At 44.6% G+C, this 24,898-nt stretch overlaps 1 protein-coding gene across 4 annotated transcripts in view; it reads left to right on the top strand.

Moving 5' to 3' along the window:
* Nucleotides 1–937: 937 nt before the first annotated feature.
* The window catches only part of ppip5k1b (diphosphoinositol pentakisphosphate kinase 1b), a 31,815-nt gene continuing 7,854 nt past the window's right edge, over nucleotides 938–24,898 (top strand). For 2 of the 4 annotated variants that reach the window (XM_056599548.1, XM_056599547.1), the window contains exons 1-27: nucleotides 939–1,120; nucleotides 4,270–4,988; nucleotides 5,278–5,473; nucleotides 5,735–5,825; nucleotides 6,029–6,114; nucleotides 6,438–6,592; nucleotides 6,803–6,904; nucleotides 7,950–8,111; nucleotides 8,376–8,497; nucleotides 9,869–9,970; nucleotides 10,068–10,154; nucleotides 10,527–10,602; nucleotides 10,925–11,034; nucleotides 11,362–11,385; nucleotides 12,845–12,930; nucleotides 13,349–13,474; nucleotides 15,107–15,151; nucleotides 15,881–16,002; nucleotides 16,251–16,433; nucleotides 17,978–18,119; nucleotides 18,418–18,641; nucleotides 18,913–19,040; nucleotides 19,267–19,381; nucleotides 20,267–20,374; nucleotides 20,800–20,916; nucleotides 21,346–21,486; nucleotides 21,907–22,021. In XM_056599548.1, coding sequence (XP_056455523.1) covers nucleotides 4,779–4,988; nucleotides 5,278–5,473; nucleotides 5,735–5,825; nucleotides 6,029–6,114; nucleotides 6,438–6,592; nucleotides 6,803–6,904; nucleotides 7,950–8,111; nucleotides 8,376–8,497; nucleotides 9,869–9,970; nucleotides 10,068–10,154; nucleotides 10,527–10,602; nucleotides 10,925–11,034; nucleotides 11,362–11,385; nucleotides 12,845–12,930; nucleotides 13,349–13,474; nucleotides 15,107–15,151; nucleotides 15,881–16,002; nucleotides 16,251–16,433; nucleotides 17,978–18,119; nucleotides 18,418–18,641; nucleotides 18,913–19,040; nucleotides 19,267–19,381; nucleotides 20,267–20,374; nucleotides 20,800–20,916; nucleotides 21,346–21,486; nucleotides 21,907–22,021 — 3,175 coding nt within the window. In that variant the 5' untranslated portion in view covers nucleotides 939–1,120; nucleotides 4,270–4,778. Of the gene's footprint in view, nucleotides 1,121–4,269; nucleotides 4,989–5,277; nucleotides 5,474–5,734; nucleotides 5,826–6,028; nucleotides 6,115–6,437; nucleotides 6,593–6,802; nucleotides 6,905–7,949; nucleotides 8,112–8,375; nucleotides 8,498–9,868; nucleotides 9,971–10,067; nucleotides 10,155–10,526; nucleotides 10,603–10,924; nucleotides 11,035–11,361; nucleotides 11,386–12,844; nucleotides 12,931–13,348; nucleotides 13,475–15,106; nucleotides 15,152–15,880; nucleotides 16,003–16,250; nucleotides 16,434–17,977; nucleotides 18,120–18,417; nucleotides 18,642–18,912; nucleotides 19,041–19,266; nucleotides 19,382–20,266; nucleotides 20,375–20,799; nucleotides 20,917–21,345; nucleotides 21,487–21,906; nucleotides 22,022–23,397; nucleotides 23,560–24,898 lie in introns of all 4 variants that reach the window. The other 2 variants (XM_056599545.1, XM_056599546.1) reach the window with 2 other exon arrangements.

Raw genomic sequence — 24,898 nt, 5'->3', positions numbered from 1 at the left:
GGTGTATATATGGTCTATTTCATACACTGAATTGGGACTAAACCCTGACCCTATATCTTACAACACATTAAAATGCTATCTTACAACACTGTACAATAAGGGTACACTGATTCTTTAGTTAATAAGTAATAAGCAATATTGTATATAATTAGAATAGGGGTTATTGAGTTAGGGTTAAGCCTAACAAACATAATTTACACCATTACCTTGGTTAACATGAACACCATTCGAGAACTTGAGAACCACCATTAGTGAATTTGAGAATCTAGTGAATAATTACCATTGAACAAGGTTAGATGGTGACATCTACATTCTACTTGCTGTAGTTTGGTCTGGCTTTGCGAGACTAGATGGTGACTGACTGCTGAAGGAGAGGTGGTTACCATGGTTCCTACTATCTACAGTTTAGGTTCTAAAGTTGTGTTCTCATGATAGGTCTAACAACTATTATGTAGTCATATTGCATAACATGATATATATGTTATAATCATATTATAATGTATTATTTATATGATATAATAACTATCAGAAAAGGGTTAAACATAGATATACCAGAATAGTTACACAGCTATTGGCCTATTTGATTTTCAGTCATTTCATTTTCTAGCGCCCTCAACTGTTGACATGAGAACGCTGCATACATGCAAATGCGTATTCAGACCGACAGAAAGACCGATGGAGAGACATAAGTAGAGATAGGTAGAGAGAGGGACATAAATCTGCCATGGCTGAGGCATACCCGGATCTAATGACATGGTACACATTTGTACCTATCCTATGAAGTCACACTAGCCAACAATCCGTGAGGCCAGTAAGTCTCTCTGCCAAAATATATGACAGACTCGGTGTGACTTGAAACATTCAAGGTTTTCTAAACATACAGTGCAATACAAGACGTCCTTGGGTTGTTTAAGGGCATTGAGAGGTTGCTGTCACGGCCAGGAGATGGCGGTAGCAAACCACGCAAAAGCCCGCTCTTGTTTGAAGGGGGAAGGAAGGAAGCTTATCAACAACAATTGCCGACAAGAACTTTAGCATGCAGAGCTCTGTGCAAACGAAAGAGAGACATTATATTCGGGGACGAGTAAGTTAACATTGTAATGACCTCAAACATATCCTGGTAAGTGGTGTCTTTTATCGGGTTCTCTTGGCGTCGTTTTCTATGTACGTCACCTATTGAAACAAAGTTGTCTTCCTTTATCGTACAAGTGGCCAAGTCTTGACTTAATAGCCCCCAAGAGGCTAGCGTTAACGTTGATACAATATCTTTCACAAGAGTGTTACAGGCCGACGCTGCTCGAGGTTGCTAACATTTATCGTCAGTAGCTCGCTGCCTGTTCCGGGGGGGTGTGCCTCGGTATTGTATTTACAGGTTCCTCAGTAACAATTGTTTTGGTTATGTTTTTTGAACCATGTGCTGTAGTGACACATCTACCGTTTAGAGATCCAGCAGGTTTTTATTATGATATATTCGCAGATAGTAAATGATCATCACGTAGCTTTCAAAGTTGTATTTGTTGCTATTCATTTCGTTCCCATTCGTGTATGTTCTGGTTTGTTTGTTTGTCGGTTTGTTTGTTTGGGGACGATTTTGATCTGTAGTCGTTCAGAAAAAATGAAGTAGTTGGCTGTCAATGAAATGCTTTTTCTGAATGCTTGTCAATATGAAATGGCTACATGTCATAAAGCTCCATTAGAAAATAAGGATAACGTATCTTTGGCTGAAAATAAACCACAGATACAATTATAAAAGCCGGACGCCCATAGTTGCCATGTAAAAACAAAGTAAATAAAAAAAAAAGGTCAACTTAAATTTTCTCATGTCCAATCTTTATTGGTGTGCAGCTGTTTATAGTCTACAAAGGAAGACTACATTAAAAGCTTGGCAGATTGGGTACAACATTTGGACCTGTTATCCGCAGTAATAAACCAGACATGTTTGGCTTCGTGAAGCACACAGTCTCAAAGGTAAAGAGATCCTCTCTATGGCCTGTCTCTGCTGAGGCCTGATTGTGACAACTGAGGTGACCTCCCATGGCGTACGGTTGGCAGGCTGCTGATTTATTCATGTTAAAAGTTGTCTTTCTGCTTATCAAAAATATCGAAAAGTCCTGCCTTGTTATCCCATGGTACTTATGATGGTTATATATAGGGGTTACATTTCTCTATGGTCCGACCCCTATGAAAAACTACATTCATTCATGATTGCAAATAGGGGCATAGTTTCCACTATGTTTTGACTTTGCCACTATTCATAGGTTTGTATATTTCTGTTCGTTTGACCTGACCCGGATCAGAGAGATGTTGCTTCCTCTTTGTTAACGGGGTCCTGTCATCACTCGGGAGGCTGTTGCTGATGAGTTGTCTTTAGGTGATGTAGTCAGATACCTGGCCTGGCACCCAACACCTTAGACCCCCCACCACCACCACCACATTGGCCCCTCCTCCCACACTCCATTCTAAACCCCTTCATCCTCTTCATACGCACATCCCATGTGGGGTAGAGGGTGCTGCTATTCTAGACCTCAGGGTTACAAAGGGGTCATGAGCAACATGAGGCTTTAGACATAGACTGTCATGGGGAGCATGTGTTCCATCTTGACATGGAGCACCGTGGACTCATAGCATATCTTCAGGGTTTTTCCCTCACGACAGGGTATTGGTTTTTCTTTGGCTTTCGGGGTCATTTCCAGATCCCTCACACAGCAGGGTTGATGATTCTGTCTGTGTGCAGCAATGCGATCTGTCTCTTGGGGTCTTCTCGTGTGGTCAGCTGTTAGGAGGTGGCGTATTGGTGGTGGGGGGGAAATTGGAATCAACTGGAGGGAACCGACTCTCTCACTACTGCCTGCTGTGTGTTTACACTGACTCCACTTACCAGTTCTTAATTTACACCTTACAGTCTTGTTTATGGATGACACAATTCTGAAAAAACATCAATATCAACCGACAGAGGTTAAAGATGTGCAAGAAAATGTTATTGCAATTGTTCATTCTGAATGGGTCAAATTGGGGTTTAGCCTTGCTAATTGGAAACAGAAATAGCTTGACCTGGCTTTGCTGCTGTCATTGTGGTGTGCTTTTAGTGTGTCTTTATGTAGCCTAGTGTAATCAACAAGACTGGCACGAGAGTTATCAAGCTTGGGAATGTTTTAAGTCTAGAATTAAATTCCTCTAGTGTGGCTCCTACACTCTTGGACCATGAACTCTAAGTCTGATCAGAAGTGGTGATGGGAGACAATGTTGAGGACAAAGTACGAAAAGGCTAGATTAGATAGAGGTGTTCTGATAATAATAGTGCTGTGTATTAGTACAATGAAAAAGTCCAAAAGTTGATCTTACTCCAACTTTGCACTCGCAATCCTCGTCTGTTGTGTGAGATCTGACACCAAATCCACCTCAAATATGTTGGATATGTTTTATGCCTCCAGACACATGGAGCATGGTTCTACAAAGAGCTATACCAAGAGGGTCTTTTAGGACCCAGAATGTACACATCCAGTATCTTAACAACGCCCATTTGTGGTCAGCCACAGAGCTTGACTTAGTCAGGACCTAACAAATGGAAAAAGAGCAGTCGTAAAGGGGTTTGCCCTAGCTATACAAATATAGCTAGGGCAAAATTACCTCAGTTCAGTACCAGCAATTCATTGGCTGGATGAAGAAGGCTATTTGGTCATACTTTCAGGAGGTGCATGGTATCACATTCTCTAGTTTCGCAAGTTGACCTGTAATGGGTGTGACGAGCCTCCACATCAAATATTGTGGTGTAACACGGTAGAAATTAACTGCTATTTCCTGATAAGCCATCACCAACCTTTGCCCCATATTCCGTGGTGCTATGTGTCTCTGTTCATAAGTTATTAGCATTTTTGAGCAAGGTCATATTGCCCACTGCAACCCCCCTTTAGACAAAGTTTGTAGTTATTGGGATATGCCACACACCCTTTTGGCCAATTGACCATGACAAGTTATTCCTTAGCCCATGACTGACCTCCCGACCAATTGGTGCAAATCTGTGCAGTACTTTGTGAGATATCTGCTTCACAGACATATATACAGTTATTCTCTTCGGCCCTCTCTATTACCATCCTACCACCAATTGCAAAGCATTATCTTCCCTGTTTATGATACAATATTGTGGTTAACTTTGTCAACATCATCTGCATTTGTGAGGTTTTTTTTTTTTTGTCCAAGGCCACCCAAAACACATTTCAGTAACGCTTTGGATTTTAAATAATATTACATTTTTCTTGTGTTGCTCACCAGGTCTGGAACAATGATGTCCCAATGATAACTGTGTGAGACCCCCTGAGAAGAAGGCATCTGCTGGAACATGTCTATGCCACAGCCCTCTCTCTGCTGACACTTAATGGACACTAATCCCTTAACTGCCAGAGCATATCTACCTCAGCGGACGCGCACTTCATCAGTCCCAGAGACAGTGGAAACATATCAAAAAACATCAGAATACATCATTTTTATCTCTTCCATAGGCTGTTTTCAGGCATATAGTGGCAGTGGGCAAAACTACCTCACTGATACTTCCTTTTTTGACAATACCTTGTTTTTGCAATGCACTTCATTTCCGCTCTCCTCTCAGCCACACGAGATCCTTACTACTTGGCTGTATGACTAATTATTGCGGGTCAGAAGTCCACTTGATGTAACCTCTGACCAAGAAGAGCCACCCTGAAGCCCTCTCTTTGGGGACCATCATCCCCACCTGGCCAAGCCATTTCCAGGCAAAGAGCAGACATGTTGCCGAGGGTCTTGTGATGTCTGATTCCCGGACAGGAGAAGGCGGAGCCGCTGCTGAGGCAGTAGAGGAACAGAGGCGGGCCCAGAAGACCGCTCCTGACCTGGTGATTGACACTGAGGATGACGAGCGGCAATGGGAACCAATGGAAGAGGAGGAAGGCCTCGGGAAGCATGATGGGTCGATCCACGACTTTGAGGCCATTGAGGAAGACAGCGACGATGAGTCGGTAATGAACTTTAGGTGGTTGAGCTGGAGAATTATCAAGAGGTGTAAAACGGCAGACTTCAGACACATGTTTCAGACTCATTAGTTGTACTCGCGGGTTGCACTAATTGTCAGATCCAGATGGTTGACGCCAGATGGTTGTCATAATGCATAGAGAAACTGGACCTAATCCCAGAGATAGATTTTCCACCAACGTCAGTGGGTCCAGGGGCGCATGGAGACATGTAGTATATATAACTGCATTGGATGTACCATTCTGATACTTGCTCTGTTTACTGAACCCCCTGCAGACCGCAGAGCGGCAGATCCTGGTGGGCATCTGCGCCATGACCAAGAAGTCCAATTCCAAGGCCATGACGCAGATCCTGGAGCGTCTTTGTATGTTCGACTACATCAACGTGGTGATCTTCCCAGAGGAGACCATCCTTGAGGAGCCTGTGGAGAGCTGGCCGCTCTGTGACTGCCTCATCTCCTTCCACTCCAAAGGTGAACCACGTCTCCGGGGTTTCTGCTTCCTTTTATGGTATCGCCCAAATCTGCACTCCGGCAATTGTATGATTTGGAACTGGTTCTTACAGGTATAAGCTGTTTAAGATGTGTGAAAAATGTACCAGGAATAATAAACTGGCATATGGTGTGTGTGGAAGTAATAGCATTTTTACAATACATTATATTGTATTGTATTTAGTTACCGCCACAGTTTGACCTGTGACTGTATTATGCTCATGTGTATTTGTACTTTTACAGGTTTTCCGCTGGACAAGGCTGTGGAGTACGCAAAGCTGCGCAACCCCTTGCTCATCAACGACCTGAACATGCAGTACTTTATACAGGACAGGTACAGATGAAAACACACTCTCAACATGCAGTACTTTATACAGGACTGGTTCAAGATGAAAACGTGTGTGTGTGTGTGTGTGTGTGTGTGTGTGTGTGTGTGTGTGTGTGTGTGTGTGTGTGTGTGTGTGTGTGTGTGTGTGTGTGTGTGTGTGTGTGTGTGTGTGTGTGTGTGTGTGTGTGTGTGTGTGTGTGTGTGTGTAGGAGGGAGGTGTATCGTATTCTCCAGGAGGAGGGCATTGACCTACCACGTTATGCTGTGTTGAACAGCGACCCAAGCAAACCAGATGGTGAGAAGCAATCCCTTTCATCTTTTATTAAAAACATATTCACGTGAGTACATAATTGTGTATATTTTAATAATATAAAGCATCTTTCACCTACTTTCTAGTTGGCAAATGATGAATAGTAGAAGAGAAATACCTCACCGCTACAATCAACAAACTATATTCATGCAAAAATTGCATCCATTTCCTTTTTGTGTTTCGTTATTCGACAGTTGTATCTTGGTTTATTATTGTAATATATTTAATTAGGTTTTAATCCGGCGGTCTTATCAACTGGGAACTGAGAATCTGGTGCAGCGCTAAAACCTTTCGAGCTGTGCCACTAGAATGCAATCTTGTGGAGTGTGAGGATCATGTGGAGGTGAACGGAGAGGTCTTCCCCAAGCCCTTTGTGGAGAAACCTGTTTGTGCCGAGGACCACAACGTATACATCTACTACCCTACCTCTGCTGGCGGCGGCAGCCAGCGGCTCTTCAGGAAGGTATAGTCTCTCCACCTGTCACCGTTCTGCAGCATTGATCATCATGAGGTCGGTTGTAGAGTCCTATAGAGGTGTGTGTGTGTGTGTGTGTGTGTGTGTGTGTGTGTGTGTGTGTGTGTGTGTGTGTGTGTGTGTGTGTGTGTGTGTGTGTGTGTGTGTGTGTGTGTGTGTGTGTGTGTGTGTGTGTGTGTGTGATCGGCCCCACTACAGATAGGGAGCCGCAGCAGTGTGTACTCTCCAGAGAGCAATGTCAGGAAGACTGGGGCCTACATCTACGAGGAGTTCATGCCCACAGATGGCACTGATGTCAAGGTATCCTGACTGCACCAGAGCAGCCTGTCTACTCATGAGAGCAAAAGGGACAAATCGTACTTCCTTTTGTTTGGCTGGCTGAAAACCGAGCTGTCATTTGTTACAAAGTACATCGCTATCCGTCAGCTGAAATGCTCTTAGAGATTATTTGTTTTGAGTTGACTCTACTGTATGAGCCAATCGATTTGAGACTGATCCCAGCTCATCTCTGACAATCTTCTCCCTGATGGTGGATAACGGTGGATAAATGGCGGATAACACAGGGAGTTTTGGAGCACAGAGGCAGTTTTCTGTGTTTATTTTCAAAATTGAATACTCTTTACAACACTCAAATCTTATTTACAGCCGCTTTATCCAATGGATAAAGCACAAGCCTTACCACACCTGACCAAAGAGTTGTAGCAATATGTACAGTGCACCAAAATAGTTTCTGTAAGCCTCATTTGTCAATGACACAAAAACCGGTATTTAACTTTGTTGGTATGGTGTGATGCCCTGCTAAGGCAAACCTATGTCAAAAGCTTGTTTGAATAGTACCAGCTCCCGGTCAGGTTTCAAACCGATCAATGCCAACTGCTCTCGCTGTAGTTTGTGAGCCATTGCCCTCTCATATTCAGCTCTCTTTGGATATTTGGTCCTTTCATTTTTTGTCAGCAGTTGTGATGAATTTGTTCAGATATGTCTTCTTTCTCGCATCTTATTGGACAAGATAGTCCAGTTTTCTTTCTGCCACAGCCGTTTTCCACTATTTGTACAAATATTTTGAACAAGGAAATGTAGTTTTATATGTAAGTGGAATGGAACATTTGTAATTACATTTCTTCACACTTTAATAAGACATAACCAAAACAACCTTAAGCAAGCTTTAATTTAATATGGTCGGAGGTGTGTTTCTGCAATATTCATGTTCTTTAATACTTTTGTCGTTAATAAGCTGACCCAATATCGTTTTTGATTTAAAATTATGAAAACGTACGCAGTGCACTGGTTATGAAACATGTGACCCTGAATTGTGTGTGTATTGATGTGTGTGTGTGGGCTCCAGGTCTACACTGTGGGTCCAGACTACGCCCATGCGGAGGCCCGGAAGTCGCCGGCGCTGGATGGGAAGGTGGAGCGGGACAGCGAGGGCAAGGAGATCCGCTACCCCGTCATGCTCAGCGCCATGGAGAAACTAGTGGCCCGCAAGGTCTGCCTGGCCTTCAAGGTAACCTATAGTCTGCAGGGGTCTACTGTCACGTATACAATAGGTCCACTACAGGGACTAATTAGGTTTTGGCCCAATACAAAGGCTGTATGAAATAAAATGATAAAATCACTCTTTGCTGACTAGAAATTAGTCGGAAATAAATGACTTATCTGCTCGTAACTAATCATCGGACGATGCTTAAACAACGATGAATGAAGTCCATTTTGCTCTTCTTGAGCCGTAATATTAAAACATTGTTTTGTCATCTCTGTTGCCCATTAGCAAACGGTGTGTGGCTTTGACCTGCTGCGAGCAAATGGCCACTCCTATGTTTGCGACGTCAATGGCTTCAGCTTTGTGAAGAACTCCATGAAGTACTATGACGATTGTGCTAAAGTTCTGGGGTAGGTGAACCGACTGTCTACGGCCAATTGATTTGTTTACCCTGCTTCATTTACATCTGTTTAATGTTTGTTTGGTGTTTCTCTGTTAGTCTCTTGTTTGTCTGGTTTTTGCCTCATGCCTAATGTCTGGTGTTTGTTTGAGGTTTGTCTGGGGTTTGTCTGTTTTATCTCATGTTTGTCTGATGTTGGTCTCATGTTTTTCTTGTGTTTGTCTGGTGATGTTGATGTTTTCCACGTGTTTGTCTGGTGTTTGTCTCATGTTTGTCTCATGTTTGGCTGGTGTTTGTCTGGTGTTTGTCTCATGTGTGTCTGGTGTTTGTCTCATGTCTCTCTGGTGATTGTCTCATGTTTGTCTGCTGATTGTCTCATGTCTCTCTGGTGTTGGTCTGGTGTTTGCCTCATGGTGATTCTCTGGTGTTTGCTCATGTTTGTCTGGTGTTTGTCTGGTGTTTGTTTCATGTCTCTCTGGTGTTTCTTTGGTGTTTGTCTAGTGTTTGTCTGGTGTTTCTCTCATGTTTGGCTGGTGTTGGTCTCATGTTTGTCTGGTATTGGTCTCATGTTTTTCTGGTGTTGGTCTCATGTTTGTTTGGTGTTTTTCTGGTGTTTGCCTCATGTCTCTGGTGTTTCTCTGGTCTCATGTCTCTCTGGTGTTGTTCTGGTGTTGCCTCATGTCTCTCGGTTGTTTATCTGTTGTTTCTCTGGTGTTTCTCTGGTGTTTCTCTGGTGTTTGTCTCATGTTTGTCTGGTGTTTCTTTGGTGTTTGTCTAGTGTTTCTCTGGTATTTCTCTCATGTTTTTCTGGTGCTGGTCTCATGTTTGTCTGGTGTTTGTCTGGTGTTTGCCTCATGTCTCTCTGGTGTTTCTCTGGTCTCATGTCTCTCGGTGTTGTTCTGGTGTTGCCTCATGTCTCTCTGTTGTTTCTCTGGTGATTGTCTCATGTTTGTCTGTTTTTTCTCTGGTGTTAGGCTCATGTCTCTCTGGTGTTTGTCTGGTGTTTCTCTCATGTTTGTCTGGTATTGGTCTCTTGTTTGTCTTGTGTCTCTCTGGTGTTTGTCTGGTGTTTCTGTGGTGTTTTTCTCATGTCTGGTGTTGGTCTCATGTTTGTCTTGTATTGGTCTCATGTTTGTCTGGTGTTTGCCTCATGTCTCTGGTGTTTCTCTGGTGTTTGCCTCATGTTTCTCTGGTGTTTGTCTCATGTCTGTCTGGTGTTTCTCTGGTGTTTGCCCCATGTTTGTCTGGTGTTTGCCCCATGTCTCTCTGGTGTTTCTCTGGTGTTTGCCTCATGTTTCTCTGGTGTTTGTCTCATGTTTCTCTGGTGATTTTCAGTTTCTTTTCTGGTGTTTGTCTAATGTTTGCGTTGTGCTTGTGTTAGGAACCTGGTGATGAGGGAGCTGGCTCCCCTGTTTCACATCCCCTGGTCCATTCCCTTGGAGGCTGAGGACATACCCATCGTCCCCACCACCTCAGGGACAATGTATGTTCTGGAACGCCCAGTCCTTTACTTGGACAGCAGTCTTACATTCATTATTTTTTTTCAACGCATATAACTTTGCATCAAACGCCTTTTTAAGGATGGAGCTGCGATGCGTCATTGCTATCATTCGCCATGGAGACCGCACACCTAAGCAGAAGATGAAGATGGAAGTCCGACACCCACTGTAAGATAAGGGTTCCATATCACTATTACCACTGTCAATTGTCATATTACAATTTAATATGTTAAACATGCTTCGTCCTCATAAAGGACATCAAAGTTAACCCAAATCAAGTAAAAATGACATGGAATCAATGATATTATACTTATATTCCTATTAATAGAATATTGTTATTTCATAAGAACTGTCCCCCATTCTTGCAATGTCATCAGCCACATACCAAAAGGCATTACTTGATTTTATCATTAAGAGGCTTTGGTTGGGAGGGATATCTTTGTATCGTTGGAAAAAACATGACTTTGAAGACGTTTTCTTATTCTTATGCATAAACGTTTAAGCCTGACTTGTTCCTGAACATCATATTTCTGTGTTTAGGTTTTTTGAGCTTTTTGAGAAGTGTGGAGGCTACAAATCAGGAAAGCTAAAACTGAAGAAGCCAAAACAGCTACAGGTCTGTTTCCTTTACTTGCAATTTCCGTTTTACTTTCACTAACACTTCGTTGAGAATGGTATTGCCAATTTTTTCCTTAACATTTTTATTTTTTTGCATAATTCACTCCTGTTTAACCTCAACAGTCATCTGAAAGAGTCTGTTTTGGTATTTCGGACAGTGGCACGCTGTGATGCTATGGATTTCAAATACTAATAATTGAAAGTACTTTCTCTGAATGTGTACTCCTCTTCACTGTCGTGGACTTGGCTTGTTTGAATGGCAATACAACATGGAGACGCGTCCTAAGGTTGGATGGGTGTGTGGTTGTCCATTGCCCCAGGAAGTGCTGGACATAGCTCGTCTGCTATTGGTGGAGCTGGAGCAGCACGACGACTGTGAAATCGAAGAGAAGAAATCCAAACTGGAGCAACTCAAGACAGTCCTGGAGATGTGAGCACACACACACACACACACACACACACACACACACACACACACACACACACACACACACACACACACACACACACACACACACACACACACACACACACACACACTCAGAGAGCGCTATATTAATCCAGTCTTGTGTCCTGTCGTCCATGGTGTAAAACACGTGACATTCTTCAAATGTCTTGTTTCTTCTTCCTTAAAACGTGTTTTTTTTTCACACTGACAACAAGGCGGCACAACCCTCCCTCTTGTGTCTCTAACTCTGTCCTTCTCTCTCCTTCCTTCCCTCTCCCTCGCCCATTCCTCCATTTTCCTCTCCAAAAGGGAATCCAGTTTGAATGACACTCAGTACGCACCGTCTCTTCTCTCATGTCTCCGTCTCCTTTTATCGAGCTGCCGATGAGTAATGTGTGCAAACGATCCAAATCACTGGCTATGCCTGGTCTTTGGATCGCTCTCACTTGTATTCCCGTTGACTGTGTAGTCAAAACGCCTCTTGGGATACAAGTGCAATGAGGGTGCTTGTGCAGGCTGATGGGTGTGGCCCATGTTTTGTACACAATGTCTATTGTTGCCATTCCAAACATCTCAGCTAACAACTTTCACATGTACGGAGGCAGACGTCTCCAAATGCATCTTAAAGCATTATTTCGGTGTGTGTGTGTGTTTGTGTGTCTGTCTGCACCAGTGTGCGCTGCGCTAACAAAACCTGGCCAACATTCAGCTGGCTCCTACTGAATCTCTGCACTCCACCTACTTTCACCATCGTCACATTAACAGTATCTCGGTTGTGGCGTAAAGCAGTGGTTCTCAACCAGTGGCGTCACTAGGCTGTTTCATTCGGGGCTAAAGCCCCGGATATTATCTAATTAGCCCCGAATCTTATTTTTGTGAAAAAAATAATATCAACTTGCATTTATTTTATTTTTATTATTATATTTAGCTTGCTTTACACTAGAAACAAACATGGGGATTCCAGGGGCATCTCAAAATAAAGCAGCTTAGTCCTTCTAGATAGTCCTTCTGGCTAGAGAATAAATGGTTTAAAAACATAACCAGACTGTTTACCACCTCAAGTGAATTAACCTATCCTATCCCCAGTCATATATATATATATATATATATATATATATATATATATATGTAAGGTCTGTCTCACTTGTATTCATTTTACTCTGAAATAACTTGAATGGAACTTTAGATGTCTGTGGTTAAGCAGCACAGCAGTCAGGTAGCTATTTAAAGCTATAATAAACGGCATATTTTGTGTATTTAGGTAAAGCATTACTATGAAAAATGTGCATGCGCAATAACGCATACAAAATTTTTTGCCGCATGCTAAGCGCTCATTTTCCCGTTCCCTCTGGGCTAAGCCCCCGATATTTCAAAAACCTAGAAACACCCCTGTTCTCATCTGCAGGGTCATGGACAGGTACCGGCGGCGGACAATTGGCCACCTGGCCGCAGACATATCGAAATTAAGAAATTTAGTACTTATTTTTTTTACTTCCATAAAATTACAATATGTTCTATTGTCATAGCACAACGACCAACTAGGTGGCATTAACCCAACTTTCGCCCAAAACGTTATGTCGAAATAAAGTTAATTCACAGCCTATCAAATACCTATCACTATGCAGCTTACGTGCGTGCTTGCCAAAACTGAGCAACTTTGGCTCTGTTCCATTCCACTTTTAGGTCCTTGTGCTTCTGGAATGGAACACACTTTAGATATGTGTGCCTAGAAAGGTAATGAGCTTGCCTGTATGAACAAGACTCTTGTGTGTGTGTGTGTGTGTTTGTTCAGGTATGGCCACTTCTCCGGTATCAACAGGAAGGTGCAGATGACGTACCTTCCTCATGGCCAACCAAAGGCCTCCAGTGAGGAAGAAGGTATAAGGATACACACTCTCACAAAGTGTTGTAGAGCTTTCATAGCAAACAATTTTTGATGCTAATGTTGATTATAAAAATGTCAAAATACATTTTGGATGACCAGAATGCTAAACGGGGGGACTAGTTTTTCAATGCTAAGCTTATGTTTCCATCTTCCTGTGTTGTCCAACTTGCCATTTATTTCTCACCCATAATCTTTTAACGTCGACCATTAAAAAATGAGTTTGGATATAATTTAAGATGCACATTTTAAGTTATACACCACCACACGTGCTGAACATGTCTAGATGTAAATGCAAGCTTAGCACTGTCCCTTGGCAGGTTGGTGGTTTAACTAATCCATGAGTAAGTGTACAAGTGTACTGTTAATATTTTGATCCCAACAAAAGTGCTCTTCCTTCCCCTTCCTGCCCAGACTCTGAGAGGGAGGGCCCCTCTCTGCTGCTGGTGCTGAAGTGGGGCGGGGAGCTGACCCCTGCAGGCCGGGTCCAGGCCGAGGAGCTGGGCCGGGCCTTCCGCTGCATGTACCCTGGAGGACAAGGTGCCCAGCCAGCACACCAGCTGCAACACAAACACACGCCTGCACATGTACACAGTTACAACACCGTTTACAGCACCGTTTATAATAGCGTGACGGTTTACAACACAGTGCTAATGGTGAAGCCCCCACTGTGTGTGTTAGACCTACATAGGCCGGCACAGGCAAAACACACACAACACGGGTGTTTTAGCCTTTGAGGGTTGTTATGCCTTGACATTACCTTTATTGATATTCTTTTCCGTCTTTTTCATCAGGCATAGTGTTTTCAGATGAGCATGATTAGCATTAACAGTAATGGCGTGTCTGTAAGTATTGAGCACATGCCCTCTGTTTGACTAGCCAAACGTTGGGTCATGATTGAATCATCCGACAAAGGATCATCTGTAAAGGGATCCTTTTTGATACTATAAGATAATGGTATGGTCTAACCCAGGTGCATCTGTGTTGGCATCTCCTCTGCATTTTGAACTGTAAATACGATCCCATTTGAATAGCTACTATCCACCGGTTCTTGTTTGTATGGCCCGATTTTAAGCTTTTTCTACTTATTATTGGATGTTTTGTAGTGCATGACCTACAAGTGCTACTGCTTTATGATTACCAAGTAACTCAGTGTTTCCCATACATAGACCATTGCGTGGCGCGGCGCCACAGAATCAACATCGAGCACCACGAATTGATTCTGTCTTTTTTTTTTTTTAAATTGTAAAAAAAAAAATATATATTTTTTTTTTTCAATAACGCGATTTGGAAATCTAAAAATCGTTCCGTCCATTCATCTCTGCATAACACTCGTTCTCCCTGTCATTCACACACACACACACACACACACACACACACACACACACACACACACACACACACACACACACACACACACACACACACACACACACACACACACACACACACACACACACACACACACGGAGCGAGAGCGACGATGCTAACACCTGAACCCACTGATGTCACCCGTCGCTTAGCAACCGGACACGCTAGGGTTGATAAGTTACCGGACTACTGTAACTACTACGGAGTGATAATATCAAAGACGTGAATCAGGCAATAAATCCAATTTCCTTGACAGCGGTAATGTTCGGTGTACATTAAAGTACAGGCGGAGTGGACCAATTGCGAACAACTGCAGCTGCTCCAAGTTAAACCCCAAACTAATCGGAATAAGTATTTATAGCGGACTACACCACCTATTCTATTCCGCATAGAATTGTATTCCGAACCGATTGAGGCGTATATATATATGATCATTTTCTATTCCAATTGAGCTGTTCTTCCACATCTATCTATCTAATCAGATGTGTCCGCATGTAAACGCGGAGTTACATGCACACTCACTGACGGCCGCGCCACCGTGCTGGGCCTGCGCCGCCACCGTGCTGCGCCTGCGCTGCCACCCCCCCCCCCCCCCGCGCACCACACATTGGTCCTTGGTCTGTGGGAAACACTGTAACTGCAAATAGAACTGGAAGCATTCGTTCAAATGGGATCTTGAGTTAAATATTTTTCTTCTTCTTCTTCTTCGTCTTCCTCCTCTTCTTCCGCCCACCTCGTCTTACCCCGTTGACGCTCCCCTTCTCTCCTCACCTTTTGTTGTCTCACTGTGTAAAACACTAGCCGGTGACCGCCAGTCCCTTGGCTGCGAGTCCCCTATTGACTGTGGTAAGAGAAGGCTTTCCCTCCTGCCTTGTATCGCTTCCCTTCCTTCCATTTGCTTCCCGTCTCTAATCCACAACTTTTCATCCACCCGTGCTCCCGCAAAGCCCCCGGGATTTTCCCATCTTGTTTTGGATCTCGGGGGCATCATCGTCTTGCATCCTGCGGCTGTGACTGTATTGAGCTTGCTATGGAATGTTCTGAGTGGAAGGCGTCGCCGTATTGGCCTACAGCCCACATACCATGCCAAGGAAGCCTAGCTTCTCAGCCATCAGGGCGGCTCATCTGCACTGTGGTCTACTTATGCTAACGTCACCAGCATCACAAGTGGTGTCTAGTGTTCACGGTTGGACATTATTGTCATTGAAGAATGATCTGCAGTACAGCACCACTCAGAGACATGTGTTCACTGTTGTTTACAGATGGTAATGTTAAGATGCCGTGGTCTCAAATTAACGATGATTTATTGATGATAATAAACTCCTTCTGTATCTTGCTGCAACCACACTTGCAAACAAATGAACATTCAACGTTCTCGCTCCACGTGCGCTGATGGCTAATGTTCAGCACGCATTGTTATCTACAGTCAAGTCTTGGTGGCAGCCGTCTAATTGGGGTTCTTTGTTGATGGTATTAAATCCTCAGTGGATTTCATTCTCATCATAAGATTACCCTTCCTGACCTCAAGTCTTCCCCAAACTCCCCTGAGCGATATTGTTCTCGCTGACCTTCCAGGGGACTATGCGGGCTTCCCCGGCTGTGGGCTCCTGCGCCTCCACAGCACCTACCGCCACGACCTGAAGATCTACGCCTCTGACGAAGGCAGGGTGCAGATGACCGCCGCAGCTTTTGCTAAGGTTAGCTTTAAATGTTCAGATTGTTGTTGATATTGTTATACTTTCACATTATATTTTTTTGTTATATATATGTGTATATGTGTATATATATATATATATATATATATATATATATATATATATATATATATATATATTTTTTTTTTTTTTTTTTTTTTCTGAAACTTTAAATTTGGTACCTGTTTGGAATATTTACGTTTAAAAATAAGTTGTTAATAATAATGTTTTCAAAATGTTTGTGTGTGAAGGGCCTGCTTGCTCTGGAGGGAGAGCTTACTCCCATCCTGGTGCAGATGGTGAAGAGCGCCAACATGAACGGGCTGCTGGACAGCGACAGCGACTCGCTGACTGACTGCCAGCAGAAGGTGAAGGCCAGGCTGCACGAGATCATGCAGAAGAACCAGGAGTTCACTGAGCATGACTACCACAAGGTAGGAGTTTACTGACTAGACGACCACATGGTAGGAGTTTACTGACTAGACGACCACATGGTAGGAGTTTACTGACTAGGCTACCACATGGTAGGAGTTTACTTACTAGGCTACCACATGGTAAGAGTTTACTGACTAGACTACCACATGGTAGGAGTTTACTGACTAGGCTACCACATGGTAAGAGTTTACTGACTAGACTACCACATGGTAGGAGTTTACTGACTAGGCTACCACATGGTAAGAGTTTACTGACTAGACTACCACAAGGTAGGAGTTTACAGACTAGACTACCACAAGGTAGGAGTTTACTGATTAATCTACCACAAGGTAGGAATTTACTGACTAGACTACCACATGTAGGAGTTTACTGAGCTTGATTACACCATGGTAGGAGTTTATTAACTAGACTACCTAAAGGTAATAGTTTACTGACCAGAGAACCGCAAGGCATGCAGTCACGAGTAAGAGAGAAGCGTTTCTAGATACGTATCTTTGTCTATTTTATGTTCGGATTGCATTTAGAATAAACTCATCTGGAGACAGGTATTGCAAATTAGCGTGAGCTACATGTATAAGGCCAATCAGACAAATAGTTAAAGGTGAGTTGAGACGGGCCTCTCTTAGGCCTTTCACACCAAAAAGAACCAAGAGCCAGTTCCGGGCTGGTGCTAGGGCCAGTTCAAAACTGGTTCGAGCCTTATCCCAGTTATGAACCAGTTGGTTTCACACCGGCCAGAGCCAGCCATGGGGCCGGCAAGAGCAACGTCATCACGTCACTGCAAACGGCTGCAGCTGCTCGAAGATTGCCTTTGTCCGGGTTGCGCCCTCTAACTTGTTCTGGACCTCGGAAGAAGACCAGAATCCAAGGAGACAGGTTGTCTCCTCCACGGTCCACTGTGTTTTCGTCTTCACGTCCATTGTTTACTTGTTGTTTACGGTCTTCGTTGGTCTTCCTGTTTATGAAGGTAAGGATAACCCCGCCCCCTTCCCCTGGCGTAAAGGCAGTCCTCGTTCTAGCCCAGCTCAATCGTGGGGTTGGAGTTGAACCGGTTTTTACAGGCCCGAGCCGGTTCTGTGGCGTTGTGAAACCAAAACACTGGCTCTAGCTCCGAACTAGCCCGGAACGGACTCTGATTTTGCGGCGCTATAAAAGGCCTATCTGTGTCTGTCGCTGTCCCCATTTGCACCTTGGGAAAATGTACACTAGAGCGGGTATCCATGTCAACAAGTCAGAGCCTGTATCACCTCTATTCACTTATTAAGTCAAGCTTTTTAAATGTAGCATCTGTGAGAACATGTTTTGTTACCGATTATCTGAATCGTCTTTTCTAACCAGTATAACTGCGTTCTCAACCACTTGTTTGAACGAGTCAGATTGACATACATTTATAGCAGTTTAGTTATCTGTAACCAGTCACTGGATCAGTTGGGAGACCACACTCTGCTCCACGAGGTCAAAGGGACCTTTTGTCTATGTGCCTATTTGTCCCCTTACAAATAGAGTATACTCACTCAGTCACCTGTGCCTGCTTTCTCCCCAGCTGGCCCCCACCCAAAGCCCATCACTGGTCAACTCCATGAAGCTGATAGAGAACCCGGTGCATACGTGTGACAAGGTGTACACCCTCATCCAGAGCCTGACCTCGCAGATCCGCAAGAGACTAGAGAACCCCAAGTCAGCAGGTACTCTCTGACCTCACTGCGTGGTTTTAATCTTGCATATGCCCAGCCTGATGACGAAACTTCCATCAAGATCATATACATAAAATCTGCGTGACCAGATCGTTTTTTATAATCAAAAGCACAGTAAAAACCTAAATCAAAATAACCCTCCGGTACAGCCCATACTCCTCCAACTATATATATCTCTGCCTAAACAACAAAGCAGCACTCTTCAACCAAAACAGTTGGTTGCCCTGGCAACCAGGACCAAAACACTCATGATCCACTCGTGTCCGTCTGTCCGTCCGTCCGTCCCCAGACCTGCAGCTGTACCACAGTGAGACTCTGGAGCTGATGCTGCAGCGCTGGTCCAAGCTGGAGCGGGACTTCCGCATGAAGAGCGGCCGCTACGACATCAGCAAGATCCCCGACATCTACGACTGTGTGAAGTACGACAAGCAGCACAACGCCTCGCTGGGCCTGGAGGACACCCTGGAGCTGTTCCGCCTGTCCCGCGCCCTGGCTGACATCGTCATACCACAGGTCACTTAGGCTCAGGCACTCACACATTCCACACACACACACTCACACACACATTCACTCACTCACTCACTCACTCACTCTAAACACATTCTACTCGAACACACACACACACACACACACACACACACACACACACACACACACACACACACACACACACACACACACACACACACACACACACACACACACACAGTGAAGTATGGAGCTCCGATGAGGTGTACCGTGAGTGTTCCTAAGCACTGCTGACCTGAGGAGTGTGTGTTGGCAGGAGTACGGTCTGAGTAAAGCAGAGAAGCTGGACATAGCGCAGGCCTTCTGTGTCCCCCTGATGAAGAAGATCCAGCTGGACCTACAGAGGACCCACGAGGACGAGGCTGTGAACAAGCTGCACCCACTGTAAGGGCGGACGCACACACACGGCATGCTAGAAGGAGCCATAGGGATTCAGTCAGTCAGTCAGTCAGTAATCTCACACACACGAGATCTTCAAAAGACCACATACGCCGTGTATCACATAATATATATTATATGATATTATGAGAGCACCACATTAAGAGCAAGGTTGGGGTGTGTGTGTGTGAATGCCCGCTGGCTGACTCACTCCTCTCCCCCCCCCCTCCAGGTATTCCCGGGGAGTGATGTCCCCTGGCCGCCACGTCAGGACACGCCTGTACTTCACCAGCGAGAGCCACGTGCACTCCCTGCTCAGTGTGTTCCGCTACGGGGGGCTGCTGGATGTACGTGGAGCATAGAGCCATAACACGCGTCAACAACACTTTGATCTACTACAAGATGCCCATATAAGCTCTCTCAGGCTTGGATTGTTCTAAATGGCAATGCTGTTAAAGCATAGGCAATGCTTTTATTTAGTTGCAGGACAATCCTCATAAAAGATAGGTCAGGCATTTTTATGTTTTTATGTCAAATAAGATGACATTTATTCACGGCAAATTGGCAGGAATTCCATAATGAGTACTAAAGAACCCCGCACTTTACTTCTGAATCAGGTTTGGCTTCCTTCTTCCTTTCTTTCCTATTCCTGCCATTTCACTGACATCACAACATTTTGAACTCTTGATTCAGCGTTTAGAAATGACAGATTGCAATATGTAACCGGGCCTCTATTCTCAGCATTGGCCACATTCGCCCCTTGCATCAGAATGATGTTTAGAATGAAGAGTGGGCCTTCTGGCCCTAATGACCCCCATTTATATTGCACTAATCTCTGCAATAAGAATCACCCCACGTTGTTTCAACATGGTCTCTACTCTCTACTCTACACTTATTTTTAGTTGCTCATTATATTTATTCTTGCAAATCAGACTTTAGATTGACTTTTATAAAGCTAATCTGACGGCAGACTGGCTCAAAATCTGGGTGACCACTTTCTTTCACTTCAAACCCGGCCAGCACTTGTCAACTTTTAAGTGAACACAGCCTAAAACATGGTTTTGAAAACCTGTTTTTTGCTAAATCAATTAATTATAACGTGTGTGTGTGTGTGTGTGTGTGTGTGTGTGTGTGTGTGTGTGTGTGTGTGTGTGTGTGTGTGTGTGTGTGTGTGTGTGTGTGTGTGTGTGTGTGTGTGTGTGTGTGTGTGTGTGTGTGTGTGTGTGTGTTAGGAGGTGAAGGACCAGCAGTGGAAGCAGGCTATGGACTACCTGAGTGCTGTGTCTGAACTCAACTACATGACTCAGATAGTAATAATGCTGTATGAGGACAATAACAAGGTTTGGTCATACATTGTATACTTATACACACACACATTGACCCCCTTATGTACAAACACACACACACAGACTTGGAATTATCGTTCAAGGACTGAGAGCACATTGTGGAAAGCTATCTTTCCGATTTTATTTGTCAGTTAACAAGTGATGCCAATGTTTATTTCTTTACGGGGTTATTCTGTACTTGCAAACCTCTATTGTCAATGGGCATATGAGCTTTACATTGTGATTGCATCAGGGACTTCATTTTCTTCACAAAGAAAAATCACTGAAAACGGCGCCCATTTTGTTTTCTTTGAAGTCTTTGTGTTCCTATCTCTAAAAATTGACCCATGAGCGGCTCAGTAGAACCAGCCACAGGGACAGCTGTGGTTGGCAGGGTCCCTCCCTCTCCTGATGAGATGTTCTGTGTGTGGGCCCACCAGGACCCCTCGTCAGAGGAGCGGTTCCACGTTGAGCTGCACTTCAGCCCGGGGGTGAAGGGGTGCGAGGAGGAGGAGAACGTTCCTATGGGCTTTGGCTTCAGGCCTGCTTCCTCTGAGGTGTGTGTTCATGCACTCTGAATATATGTGCTTCCTCCCGGACGCGTTTAGTTTTCTTCATCACATATTGGCTAATGTGCCGTAATCAATGTGCAATTGTCGTATTTGAATTGAATAATGGGACATTAAACGATTGAATGTTCAATGTCCCAGCATTTGATCCTCTTAAGTCATAGTAGTATATCTTTATGCACATTATTCTGTCTCTATGCATGTTTTTGTATTTCAGATGTGTTTTCGTCACTGTTTATTCTTGCTTTATTTTCCATTCTCTATTGCTATCATATTTGTCTTATCTTCACCATAGTGTCCTTCAGGATTAAAATAAAGCATCCCGAACGACATGTCTAGAGTCTCTAATGTGACGCTGACAGCTGTTCGACTCTAATCTTCTCTATGTTCTAATTGCGTCACCTTGTGGCCAATCAGAACGAAGAGAAGCAGACCAACCAAGGCAGCCTGGAGGACCTGTCCCAGGACCAGACCGACCAGGCCCTGCCCCTCACCGAGCCCATCTGCAGCCAGAAGCGCTCCCCCATGGTCCGCAGCCGCAAGACGGGCTCCATGGAGGTATAGCACGCCGGTCCTTAGCCTCGTTAGCCTAGCGTAGTGTGTGTATCTGGGCCAACACACGCACTGTGATGTGGCACGGTGCTAAAGGAGATACGCAGCCAAGTGAGGCCTTCTGCTTTTCTTTTTCGATATTTGTCTTTTGTCACTAAAAAAATAAAGCTTTCTAAGGTTTCCTGACGAGGAGAAAAAGATTTCTCCCCTCTGAATCCGCTCCGGTTGTTGTTAAACCCTGGTTGTGCAGTGCGGTAACTCTGTTGGGAGCTTCTCTGATGTTGTACTCTTGCTTTGGTGGTTCTCAGCCTCACCCCACACAGGAAGTCATTTAGGATGAAAGGGAAATGACTCGATGTAAATGGATATCGCATGTTGCCCATATTATTATTATCATCATTATCATTACCGTCTCCCATCACCCAGGTACTCTCCGAGTCGTCCCCCACCCACCCCTCAAAAGGCTCCTCTTTCCCCTCCCACCGGCTCTTCCCCTCCGTCTCCCGCAACTCCCCCGAGATCCACCCCCCCTCCGGACTAGGTAAGGTGTGTGTGTGTGTGTGTGTGTGTGTGTGTGTGTGTGTGTGTGTGTGTGTGTGTGTGTGTGTGTGTGTGTGTGTGTGTGTGTGTGTGTGTGTGTGTGTGTGTGTGTGTGTGTGTGTGTGTGTGTGTGTGTGTGTGTGTCCCAGCAGCCTTCACACATGCACATATCTACAGGCTTGGTTCCCCCTGGCCCTTCCTTTGTGCTGCTCTCTGTTCCCCATTTGCTCTGCTGTCTCTCTTCGTGTTCTTCTGTCTCTACTTTACTTTGTTCACTTCATTCCTCTCAGTCTTTGTTATCATGTCTTTGTCTCTCTCTTTCAGTTTTTTTACTCTTCTTTTTCTTTTCTTTTCTGTCTTTTATTTTTCATTCATCCTTCTGTTTCTTCTTCTACTTCTGTCGTCTGCCTCCTTGGTTCTCCTGCTCCTCCGCCCTCCGGTCAGCCTGTACTGTTGGCCCTACTGCTGCTAGCTGGCAGCTGCTTAGCTTCCATGACATCATAGTGTAGGGGGGGGGGGGGGGGGGCTGCCCCAGACTATGTAGAGGTCACAGTGCTGGAGCCAACTGCAATGTATCTGGTGTCACATGGATGGCACTAGACACATTAAGTAGGCTTATACAGAGGTAACCTTCATTCAGGCAGCTGCTACTTGTTTCTGTCCAACATTGACATTTCTAGACTCAAACATTGGATTCAAAGCTAACCCACACATACACACGCATGCAGATTTAATGTACGAATATCTGCTTACTATCTTTGAGGCAAGGGTTTGGGTCAGTTTACAGTGTAGGTAGCATGCAACAAACTCTCCTCAAATCAAGTCCCTGAAGTCAATTCTCTGCCTTAAGTCTACTGGTCTCCAGCCTTCATGATTACAATGTCTTCTTTTGGTCTGTTTTTAAATTTAACCTTTCCTTTTCTGGCCAGAGCCTTTGATCTTAGGCCCTGGGCATTGGTTGATGTATCTATACATTTATATCTATATCTATAAATATAGATAGATTCATACCAATGCCTACCATACATAGTTTGAATAAGATCTCTGCATACTAATATATAATGCTAATATGTGCACTTTGTTAGACATTTGTCCACATGCCTCCTTTTTACAAATCCACAATTCACTTTTTAACACACACACACACACACACACACACACACACACACACACACACACACACACACACACACACACACACACACACACACACACACACACACACACACACACACACACACACACACACACACACAGCATTATTAATAATGACTGGTGTGCGGCCAAAACTAACAGAAGCCCAATATCACACCTCCCAACCCCATCCTGCACTCCCACCACACGCCCCCCCCCTCCCTCCCCCCCACCCCCCAACAGGCTCTCTCTGCTCTGGCCTCTTCAGTGCCTCTGTCCTCGGGGTGTCCTCTAGCGCCCCCAACCTGCGGGACTACGTCCGCACCCACCGCCTCCACCTCCACCACAGCCAACGCAAACCGCCGCTCTCCCCCGGCAGCCTGCCATGCCAGATTGCAATGTTCGGTATGTTCCTCTTAGCGCCTCACTGCTCTGTTCTCCTCCCCTCCCCCCCCCCCCCCTCCCCTCCTCTGGGGAGGGAGGATATTTCCGTCTCAGTCCATTCATTCATCTATTTATTGCCTCTGTGTTGGTTTTTGGTTGTGGTTTACCACCGGGAGCTCTCAGGGCCACTGAGCCCGCTGCCCTTTCTTTCCCCACCTGATCTCACTGCTTGAAATATTTGAAATGGGGTTTGGAAGTGATCTTTTTTTTGTCCGGTGCCTTTTTTTTTTCTCACCCTCTCCATCTCTGGCTCCCCTTGAGAAGAGACTTGGGGTTCCCTGTGATGCTACTCAAGAATCTTTTATTTTCCCCCCGCCGTTTGGCCAGGGGACTTTTGATTTGGATTATTCCAAAGGACCGTCATTCCTCCTCCTCCTCCTCCTCCTCCTCCTCCTCCTCCTCCTCCTCCTCCTCCTCCTCCTCCTCCTCCTCCTCCTCTTCAGAACCTTGCTTCTAATTTGGGAAGCAAATGAGAGGTTTCAAACTGTTTCATCAGTCCCCCACCCCCCCCCCCCCCCCCCTTCCGACTGTGGGCTCTGCGTTTGTTTCATGCTGGCTGTTGGGTCTGCATGGGTTCACTGATCAGCATGCTTGTTAATGTGCTGCACTACTTGGCTCTTCAGATTGTACATGCGTTTCCTCTCAACGCTGCATGCTCTTGGGTCAAGCCTTGGATCTGTGAAACATAATCTGAAACAAAATATTTTTGCTGTCTGGAATGATTTGTTACTCTCATTAACTCAAAACGAATTAACCCAACGTGCTATCTCGAAACAAATGGGCTTCAGGATAATGGACTTCTCAATAGTCAATAGTCAAAAGTGTCGCAGGTTGCCCCTTGGTTAAATAGTTTTGTATTGGTTTACCAAGTATACCAGGGTTCAACATACATGTATGGGATGCTTGATTATGGTATGAAGACCTGCTTTATACAGTCAATTCATTTATGAATTAGTGAAACATCTGCCTTATGGACTGTATAGAAGGCCGTATGACAAGGCAGAAAATTACCCTGTGCTCCCCAACTTGGCCACCAGAGGTCACTCTGGCTATAAGGCTGGATACTGTGGCGGCAGGAATCATGCTTCCAATATCAATAATGATATGACGTCATATAAAGCCTTGCTGTCTAGGCAACAGTCAGGGGTTCACAAAAAAGGACGTCTGGCCATTGAGTTTTGTGGGGAAAAAAAAGCAGTTGCTATAAAAAAAGAGGGGTCTGGATCTCCTTTTGTCGTTGTGAAAGGCAAAATTACACCTGATTGTCGCAGCGTTAATCAACTGATCAACTATCGATCCA

This window comes from Gadus chalcogrammus, chromosome 9 (genome assembly GCF_026213295.1).
Source record: "Gadus chalcogrammus isolate NIFS_2021 chromosome 9, NIFS_Gcha_1.0, whole genome shotgun sequence".
In the NCBI taxonomy this organism is placed as follows: Eukaryota; Metazoa; Chordata; class Actinopteri; order Gadiformes; family Gadidae; genus Gadus; species Gadus chalcogrammus.
This window is presented reverse-complemented; position numbering and strand designations above follow the sequence as displayed.